The 10,359-nt window shown below is 45.8% G+C and overlaps 2 protein-coding genes across 2 annotated transcripts in view; both read left to right on the top strand.

The window, feature by feature from the left end:
• The window catches only part of cfap65 (cilia and flagella associated protein 65), a 22,697-nt gene extending 20,732 nt beyond the window's left edge, over window positions 1-1,965 (top strand). The window contains exons 29-32 of the mRNA XM_042709289.1: window positions 120-245; window positions 566-916; window positions 1,275-1,421; window positions 1,645-1,965. Of these exons, the coding sequence (XP_042565223.1) occupies window positions 120-245; window positions 566-916; window positions 1,275-1,421; window positions 1,645-1,789 (769 nt within the window). The 3' untranslated portion in view covers window positions 1,790-1,965. The remainder of the gene's footprint in view (window positions 1-119; window positions 246-565; window positions 917-1,274; window positions 1,422-1,644) is intronic.
• Window positions 1,966-2,200: 235 nt separating this feature from the next.
• Window positions 2,201-9,272, top strand: LOC116223102 (melanoregulin-like). The gene is made up of 5 exons (XM_031578565.2): window positions 2,201-2,676; window positions 3,745-3,973; window positions 7,200-7,290; window positions 8,601-8,764; window positions 9,135-9,272. The coding sequence occupies exons 1-5, from the start codon at window positions 2,603-2,605 to the stop codon at window positions 9,246-9,248; spliced, it is 672 nt and encodes a 223-aa protein (XP_031434425.1). The 5' UTR covers window positions 2,201-2,602; the 3' UTR covers window positions 9,249-9,272.
• Window positions 9,273-10,359: the final 1,087 nt, after the last annotated feature.

Below are 10,359 nucleotides of genomic sequence, written 5' to 3'. Positions count from 1 at the left end.
CACTATCTCTGCCCTGAACTGTAGTAAATACTATATTGGTCCATAAATCCTGCCGGTGAGCAGCAGTAGGTCGATTCTGGTTCTGATGTTCTGCTGTTTCTGACTGACTGTGTTGTCAGATTGGAGCGGACCAAAACTCCACCCTCGGGGTCATCTGAGGGTCGTCCGCCCTCCGTCAACCTCCCATCCCTGAGGCAGGGCCCAGAGCTAGAGATCCTCACACACACACTCATCTCTATAATCAGGTACAACACCCACACACACACACACATGAGCACACTCACACACAAGCCCAAACATATAAACACACACGCATTCTCAAGTATTCTCTCGCTTTCTCTCTCACTCACTCACTCTCTTTCTCTTGCTCTCGCTCTCTCTCTTGCTCTTTCTTTCTCTCTCTCTCTCTCTCTCACTCACTCACTCTCTTTCTCTTGCTCTCGCTCTCTCTCTTTGTCTCCTCCACTGCCCAAAGATTCTCTGCATCTGTCTCCTTGATATTCCTGTTGTGGAATTGTATAAAATGGAAATGTATGTGAAACAACCTGTCCCCTCCCGACCTCAGGAGTCTGCTGGATGAGCCCCAGTTCCCCGCGAGCATCCAGAACGACCGTGACGATCCCGTGCCCTACTTCACCCAGCTCCGACCCCCTCCACCTCCCCGGCCACCACCCTCCTCCGCCTCCCAGCCCTCCTTAGCGCACTGTGGCAGCCCGGACACGGGGGTGAGAGACGGGGGGTCAGGAGTCACAGGGGTCCCCCCGCTGTCCCCACCTCCGTGCCGGCTCATGTCACCGTCACTGCAGCCTGACTCCGCCCGAAGGGTAGCCACTGAGCAGGCAGGGGTGGCGGAGGAGGCTTCCCAGAATGCACTGCGGGAGGAGCGGGAGCGGAAGACTGAGGAAGCGATACGCAGGTGGATACACTGTTTTGTGCCTGTGTACATATTTGTGCTCGTTTGTGACTTTATGTCTGTTTCTGTGTCTGTGTAGTCTAAATTATGGGTTTATGTAATTATGGTCTGTGTATGTGTGTGTGTGTTCATGTGATAATGTGTGTGTGTGTGTGTGTGTCTGTTTGTGTTTGTGTGTGTGTGTGTGTGTGTGTGTGTGTGTTTGTGTGTGTGTGTGTTTGTGTGTGTGTTTGTGTGTGTGTGTGTGTGTGTGTGTGTGTGTGTTCATGTGATGATGTGTGTGTGTGTGTGTGTTTGTTTGTGTGTATGTTTGTGTGTGTGTGTGTGTGTGTGTGTGTGTGTGTGCGTGTGTGTTTGTCAGGTTCCCTGAGTTTGGTGACCTGGTGGAGGATGTCTTGATGAACACGCTGAAGAACCTGATGACTGAGGCCTTCCTTGGGGAGCTGGTGCTCACTGCTCGGCCCCGAATCATTGCCCTCCCTCCTGTTACCCCACCCTCCTCCAACAGGTGAGTGTGTGTTTGCCCATTTGTTTGTGTGTGTGTGTGTGTTTGTGTGTGTATGTCTGTGTGTGTGTGTGTGTGTGTGTGTGTGTGTGTGTTTGTCGGAGTTGGTGACAAAGTAGCCTCTATGCTAGTTTTCATTAGCAGCGTGTGTGTGTGTGTGTGATGTGCATGTATACGTGTGTTTGATTAGCATCTGTTGACCGCTGTTGTCTCTTCCTCCCTGCAGGAAGGGCAGTGTGAGCTCACATAAGATGTCCAGATATCAGTCCTTGCCAGACACAGCCAAGGACCCCCTCAGTGGCCCCAAAACCAACCCGGGGCCCGACATGCCCCCCTCGGCCTCCCGCTCCTACACAGCTCCACGGCAGTGACACAGCATCATCTGCCACTTAGTCACTCCTCTTTTATATTCTGTTTGGTATGCAATAAATGTCAGCACAATTATACATCTATTTGACATGTTTACACCCTGATGTTTGTGCTAATTGATTTTGCAATGAACGAAAGTCTATACATCGGTGTATTTGAAGATATTGTAATGTTCCGGCAGCAGCGAATCGTTAATTATTTGTGAATAACTCTTTTAATAATGTTGAATGCATTCTATTTTATACATTATAAATGTATGTTATTGTATATCGTCATTCATTATTGTGAGTGAATTTGTTTATTTGTCACATTTGTTTATTAATTATTAGTATGCAAATGAATAGTTGTCTAAAACTAAAAAATTACAGCTGCACATTATTACAACAGAATTGTATGTACCCCAACCTGAAGTCAAAGAGTAGTCTAATCTCAAATGAATTCGTATCCAATCTAATATGATAAGAGGGTTAAACTCAGTTCTGAGACACACCCGGAAATAGAACACAACGCGAAATCTAAATCTGCAGAAAGAGGAGGAAATCTCCTGCAAGCTTGGCGTTTTTTGGGACCCGAGCACTGGTCAATGAGTTATGCACAAAAGAAAGCTGAGGTCGTTGTCACATGCTGCATGCAACTCGGCAACTCCTGGCAAACGCCGCCTCCAAAGAGCCTCACGGGTTGCTGGCTTGGCTCACAGGGCTCCGACTTGGCAGTGAACAAGACCCAAAAAGAGGTTCGCTATTCTCCAGGAATGCGAAGCTCAATGAACCGTTGAGATTTATGCACAGCGACGCAACACTTTTTCCGTGCGTCAAATGGGTGCGATTTACACATGTTGCTCCTGGGGCATCAAAGGCCATGACAGGGAGGAGAAGAACGCGATTTTACGGTCAGTCTGTGAAGTTACTTGTTCTCTTTCGTGTAGATACTTACTTTATGAGCCATGTCTTTTTCTAAGACTATGTTCATCTACATGATACGTGATTTTCTCTCAACTTTAATGCATTTACATTTACATTTAGTCATTTAGCAGACGCTTTTGTCCAGAGCGACGTACAATGGAGAGAACAGTCAAGCTAAGAACAATAAAGAACATGGTGTAACAATAAATACTACTTTACATAAGAATTAGAAAAACGACCTAGAAAGGAAAAAGAAGTGCAGGAATGTACTGCTGAAGTGCAAGTTAAGCGCTAGTCAAGGTGCCAGTTAGGAAGGGAGGTGCTCTCTGAAGAGTTGGGTCTTCAAAAGCTTCTTGAAGGTAGAGAGGGACGCCCCTGCTCTAGTAGTACTAGGCAGTTCGTTCCACCAACGTGGAACTACAAATGAGAATAGTTTGGATTGCCGTGCTTGCACGGACGGCAGTGCCAAACGACGCTCACTAGACGAGCGCAGCGTCCTGGGTGTGACATTTGCCCTTTCAGTACAGTGTGCAAGTATGCAAGTTATCTTCAAATATGTATTTTCTAAATCGTATTCAGATGCATGATAATGGGTCTGCATTTCACATAGGATAGGTAATTTAATTGTGAGTAACAATGTGAACTGCGCAGGGACTTCATGACAACACATTTAAGTCGTGAGAGCCTGAAATATTTGTGTTAACGAGACAAATGTGTTGTCAGCTCTTGACTATGACCTTGTCAGTGTTTTCTGATCCCTTGTGTTTTGTTGAAAAAAACAACAACAACCTTGTAACTAATATGAGGCTACAGTGGTACAGGAGGTAGAGAAGTCGTTTAGTAAGCAGAAGGTTGCTAGTTCGATTCCCTGTCGAAGCGTCCTTGAGCAAGACACTGAACCCCTAATTGCTCCTGATGTGCAGTGTGCCATCAGTGTAACAAAGCTGTGTATAAGTGTATACATTGTAAGTCGCACATATGTAAGTCGCTTTGGATAAAAGCGTCTGCTAAATGTAATGTAAACTCCTTTAATACATTTTGTCATTTGACTGAAGACATGAGTTCTACCAAGAATTTCCAGCACCAAACCTGTCTGAGGACTCCCGGGTCAGTGTGTCCAGCGGAGGGGACCTGTCCCAGGAGTTCTTACCGGCGACCGGGACAGACCCAGACAGACCCCTGCGGAGGACCCCCAGGAAGTCCAGCGGTCACGCGGAACCAGATTCAGACGAAGAGCTACAGGCCTTCATCACGATGAGGAATCAGACGGACAAGGCAACAGAGGTACTGTACAGTAAGAACCACTCAAACCACTGTTCTGTTCTGTACAGTAAGGACCACTCAAACCACTGTTCTGTTCTGTTCTGTACAGTAAGGACCACTCAAACCACTGTTCTATTCTGTTCTGTACAGTAAGGACCACTCAAACCACTGTTCTGTTCTGTTCTGTACAGTAAGGACCACTCAAACCACTGTTCTGTTCTGTACAGTAAGAACCACTCAAACCACTGTTCTGTTCTGTTCTGTACAGTAAGGACCACTCAAACCACGGTTCTGTTCTGTACAGTAAGGACCACTCAAACCACGGTTCTGTTCTGTACTGCAAGAACCACTCAAACCACGGTTCTGTTCTGTACAGTAAGGACCACTCAAACCACGGTTCTGTTCTGTACTGCAAGAACCACTCAAACCACGGTTCTGTTCTGTACTGCAAGAACCACTCAAACCACGGTTCTGTTCTGTACAGTAAGGACCACTCAAACCACGGTTCTGTTCTGTCAACACGGTTCTGTTCTGTACAGTAAGGACCACTGTAAGTTACTGTATCCTACTTACCACACGAGCCATGGGGATTATTCCTCTGAAAAGCTTCCTCTATTTTATTGCATTCTATACTATTCTACTCTATTCTATTTGGTCCTGTTTTATAGTGTCATTATTAATATACACTACTGTATACACAGGACTGTCTGCACGTGTGAAGGCCTGTGTGTGTGTGTGTGTGTGTGTGTGTGTGTGTGTGTGTGTGTGTGTGTGTGGGTGGGTAAGACTGTCTGCACGTGTGAAGTCCTCAGGAACATGCGTGCAAAGCCAGTGGTGACACTTAGTAAAGAACTTGAAGAAGTATTGACTGGGGTTGAGTGCACTCAAGGAGCTGGTGGCAGTGGAGTGTGTGTGTGTGTGACCTGACCTATGACCTGACCTGTGACCCTCCCTCTGCCCCCTTAGAACATGCTTACACGATATCTACACTTTTCTTTCACTCTACACTCTTCCACACTCTTCCACACTCAGATTGCTTTTCCTTCGTAACTCGGAAATACAATTCCGAGAGTTTTGTTTTTGGCTTTTTCCGGGAAGTTCCAAGCGGAGTTGTGTCTCGTTAGGCACCAGAGACCCACGCATCTGGTCTCTCCAGCGGGTCCCTCTCTAACGCAATCATTGAATCAGCGTCACTGAATCTCGTCCCATCAGGGGCACTGTGAGGGGGCTCTGTTCCTGCTGCAGGTTTGTGGGGCGGAGGAGAACAGCCTCCTCTCTGTGCCTATACACGGACATCAAATTAGATCAAACTGTCCATAAAAGCAAAAAAAAAAATGTCAAAAAGGCTTACAGTAGTACAGGTCAAGGCCTTAAGGATAGAGCCACTGGAGGTGTCTGTCTGAGAGGACATTTATTCATTTGGTCATTGAGAAAAGGCTACTGTGATTACACTTAGACAATTGGGACTTTCTTGAGAGTTCGCTCAAACTGGATGTCAAGAAGCAGTTGAGCAGATGATACTGTCCAGCCTCCAGTCCACACACACACACACGCGCACGCACACGCGCACACGCACACACACACACACACGAACACACACACACACACACACACACGCGCACGCGCACGCACACGCACACGAACACACACACACACACACACACAGACACACACACGCACACGCTCCCCTCCGCTCTTATTTTTGGAACTCACACACGAGGCGGTGTGCTTCATTTAGCCAACAGATTTCATTAAAGCCGTTAAGGCATTCACAGTCTGACTGGTCTGCTGGGTTAATGTGGCATTCACAGTCACACTGGTCTGCTGGGTTATTGTGGCATTCACAGTCACACTGGTCTGCTGGGTTATTGTGGCATTCACAGTCACACTGGTCTGCTGGGTTATTGTGGCATTCACAGTCACACTGGTCTGCTGGGTTAATGTGCTACAGTGCTGATCCCACATCAGGGGAAGGGGGGTATTTTGCCGTATTTCTGTCAGTCTATGGACATTATTAGCGGTTATGAAACAATCCGTTAAATCCAAATGAACGTGTCAAAGAAGAGAGAAGTGGGCACAGAATGTTGTGCGTTCAACAAAAAATTGACATCTGAATATTTTGTGACGAGTGTCGGGGTCAAAAGTATTATGTTTAATATGCCAAGAAAGTATTGCTGTCTCCAAAGAATACAACATTAATAGATTTAAGTATTGACTATAAATATCTGTGAATATTAAAGTTAGGTAATCACTAATCAGCCCTCGGCTCACTCTATCAAGTTTGGAATGAGATTACTGATACTGATGAAGCTTCTAAATCACTTGGTTTGGTCTAGGGTGAGTATCCATAGGCAACTTCAGTCAGACTCCACTGACATAAAGATGCTGTCCACGAGAGACTGAAGTCTGGAAAATGTGTTTTTCTCTGGATGGAGGAATGGTCAATACAGTACATTCACCAAAGTAAAGAATTAATACAAAATTAATTGAAAATTAGCCTTTGGAAAAATTGTCAATTTCCCTGACACATGTTCCACAAAAGCAAGGGTCCTCAATGATACATATCCATACACCACGCTGAACCATGCACATCTATGCACACACACACACACACACACACACACACACACACACACACACACACACACACACACACACACCACGCTGAACCATGTACATCTATGCACACATAAGCACTTCTTTACCATATGGTTTCTGCAAGACAAGCTCTTCCACATAAAGAGAGGATCTGTATGTCCACCATACCATCCACTCACTACACTGAGGCCAGACATATACGTGGAAGTACTTATGTATAGTGGCTCTGTTCGTGGGTGTCATGACTTGTTGTCTTTGTGTTGCGGTGGTCTCTATGCCCATGTTTACCTCTTCTGTCCTGTCCTGTCCTGGGCTGGGCTGGGCCTAGTTAAACAGTCCCACTCCACATGCTCATTAGTCACTTATTACCTCGTTAACCTACATCCAGAGAAACGCAAGGCTGACCTGAATATGTCTGACCAGACCATGTAAACATTATCTCTCTCTTGACCTCTCTCTCTTTCACTCTATCTCTCTCCCTGTCGCTCTCTCTTTCTCTCTCTTTCACTCTAACTCTCTCTATATGTCTGTTTCTCCATCTCTCTCTTTCACTCTCTCTCTCTCCCTGTTTCTCTCTCTCGTTCACTATATCTCTTTCTCTCTCTTTCACTCTAACTCTCTATATGTCTATTTCTCTTCTCGTCCTCAGGAGTGGGAGAAGCTGAACTATGACATCCACAGTTTGAAGTGTTCCCGCCGGGAGGTCAACACCAGGTGGAAGAAGATCCTGCTGTTGCTGGGTGAGCAACCCCCCCCCCCTCCTCCACACACACACACACACACACACACCCCTCTCTCTCTATTGCTCCTCTTTCTCTCTCTCTCTCTCTCTCTCTCTCCCTATCTCTCTCTCTCTCCCTCTCTCCTCCCTCTTTCACAGCTCCCCCACACCCCTCTCTCTCTATTGCTCCTCTTTCTCTCCCTATCTCTCTCTCTCCCTCTCTCCTCCCTCTTTCACAGCTCCCCCACACCCCTCTCTCTCTATTGCTCCTCTCTCTCTCTCTCTCTCTATCACTCCTCTCTCTTTACCTCTATCACTCCTCTCTCTATATTGCTCTACTTTCTCTCTCTTTCTCTCTCTCTCTATCACTCCTCTCTCTTTACCTCGCTCTCTATCACTCCTCTCTCTTTACCTCTATCTCTCCCTCTCTCTCTCTCTATTCATCCTTTCTCTTTACCTCTATCTCTCCTCCCTCTTTCATCTAATTTTCTCTCCTTTTCACTACACTTGTCTTGCTGACTATATCCCTGTTTGACTCTGTGTATCTATTTCTTTCTTTTTCTTTTACATTTCTCTCCCTTTCTCTTTTTCACTCACTCCGTTGGGATCTCTCTCTCTCTCTCTCTCTGTCTCTTTATCCATGCATGATTTCCCCTCTCTTTGTCATCCTCTCCTCTCCGTCTTCCTGTCCTCTCCTGTTTGATTGGCACACAAAAGGAGAGAAGAGAGCCGTCTGTCCACCCAGGTCTCAAGCCTAATAGTCATGTATGGTGACCACGTCGCTTAAGGCAAGGCAATCAGGGCACACACTCATCCATATTGATGGCCTACTTCATAATGTGGCACTCTGTCCCCCCAACAAACACACCTAACTGCATTGTCAGATTGGGTTTGTGTGGACCTGTTGTCATTGGAGACTATGAGAGGCTAGCGTGGTGTGGTTACTGACCCTAACAAACGTCTCATTCACCCAGACATACCTCAGGATGGCTGCACAAACACACACACACACACACACACATGTACACAAATCTGAATAGTATGCATACACCCACACACACACACACACACACACACACACACACACACACACACACACACACACACACACTCGCGCACACACACACAGACTCAGACACTCTCCCACACAAATGAACGCCATGATTTTATCACATGATCACATGTTGGTCAAATGAATTGTGCTGAAATATATTTGTGTGTGTGTGTGTGTGTGTGTGTGTGTGAGTGTTTGTGTGTGCATGTGTGATGACGTGTGTGTATATGTGTGTGTATGATTGAGTGTGTGCGTGTGTGCTCTTATCTCCCTAGGCTACCAGCGGGAGGTGGATGCTCTGCTCTCTGTGAACAGACAGACAGCTCTCCTCGAGTCTGAGAATCTGGACAAGGCCCGAGAGCTGCTCCAGTCCATAATGGAGGAGTCTGGCCTCTTCCCACCCGGCATAGCGGCCAATGACAGATACGCCTTCGTCTTGGTAACCGCTACTGTTACATCACTGTTGCAGGATTACTTGCGATATCCTGAGGGCGGATGTTTGTTGTGGCAGCCATACCTGCTTAGAGCTTGGCAGCGAACTAGCTTAAGTCTTTTAGAAATGTTTTTGGAATAGCCTCAAGTTAGGTCAAGGTATGTACATTTAAAGCATCCTGACCCTTTTCTGATAGATAATATTATCTTGGCCTTGTGTGATGCATACCATGTTTTTCCTGGATTTTTGACAAGTTGTTAGTTTCTCAGAGATATCCAGAGTGCAGCTGTGAAATGTGTTGTCAGCAGTTTTCAGGCTGTTAAAATGTGCTATTGTTTTGTCTTCTGTGTGTCTTCTGTTCTGTTTGGTTTGTCAGGATCGTTTGATCTCTCTGGACAGTGCAGAGGAATTTGTCCGACTGGCCAAGGAGAAGTATCCAAAAGCATGGCCCCAGAGAGAGAGAGAGAGAGAGAGAGAGAATGAACTGTAAGATGTGTGGGTGGATGTTAAAGAATGTGAAAGGAAAAAAATAGTAGTTCAACGGTACCACACTGCCCCCTGTTGGTGGATTGAATGTGAATGAACTGAATGTAACAATCAAAGGTTTTTGACTTGACTGTATTAAGGCTATATTATGATTGTACTAAATGATGATTCATTTGAAAAAGTATGTACAGTATAAATGGTACTTTGTAAGCAGGTCACAATTTCTGTATAAAGATCATTAATTTACTAACTGTTGCAATGTAATAACTGTTCATGTAAACCATTGTTGTAATACTATATTATTTTACTTGTTGGTGTAAAAATGTAATAAAAGTGAGATTGTGCCAAATGTATGACCACAAACTTTAATCACATATAAACTTGCATTTATATATTTCAAGTACACGTGCTGGACTCAGGAGGGTGGATCTAAGGTAACAACCCTTTCACAACCTCCTAATGCCCTTTAGTCTAACTTCAGCCACTTACAGCAAAATAGCATCGTTGTGCCATCCCACAAAACAAACACAAAAATCATATTCAAGTGTTGCAGGGTTTTTGTTTGTTCTCTTCGCTCCATGAGGCGCATTAGGCCACAACATTCTTTTGAATTTTGAATAGTTGCAGTTTTAGTGATCATTTTAGTTTTTCTCGGAACAGGTTATTGGCCTATAGCCCAACCCCCAACCTGGAGGACCAGTTGGTTTTCTGTCTGGGTTTCCCTTCCCTTAGATGATTACCATCAGCCTGGGTGCCGTTTAACCATCATTTCCCAGGAATCGAGCTTACAGCACCTGGTATTCCCAGGCGGTCAGACCAGACGTCAGCAGCTTCTGCGGTTTCAAACACTGACGAACAACAATCTTTTAACTTCCTCCTTCGCATGCGTGGTTCCTTATGTGGAAGCTGATAATGGAAGCAGAGGAGGCCAAAGGTGTCCTACCAGCAACCACACGACCAATGGAACTGTATCAGATCTATCCCTGGCCTGGAACTGCATCAGATCTATCCCTGACCTGGAACTGCATCAGATCTATCCCTGACCTGGAACTGCATCAGATCTATCCCTGACCTGGAGGGCATCAGATCTATTCCTGGCCTGGAGGGCATCAGAT

This window comes from Clupea harengus, chromosome 2, assembly GCF_900700415.2.
Source record: "Clupea harengus chromosome 2, Ch_v2.0.2, whole genome shotgun sequence".
NCBI lineage: Eukaryota > Metazoa > Chordata > Actinopteri > Clupeiformes > Clupeidae > Clupea > Clupea harengus.
Note: the sequence above shows the minus strand (reverse complement) of the source record. Positions and strands in the feature narration are given on the sequence as shown.

Coding starts and splice junctions, on each gene's coding strand:
- LOC116223102 (XM_031578565.2), top strand. CDS start 2,603: ATGGGTGCGATTTACACATGTTGCTCCTGGGGCATCAAAGGCCATGAC. Junction 3,974..7,199: donor AGACGGACAAGGCAACAGAG/GTACTGTACAGT, acceptor TCTCGTCCTCAG/GAGTGGGAGAAGCTGAACTA. Junction 7,291..8,600: donor GAAGATCCTGCTGTTGCTGG/GTGAGCAACCCC, acceptor TTATCTCCCTAG/GCTACCAGCGGGAGGTGGAT.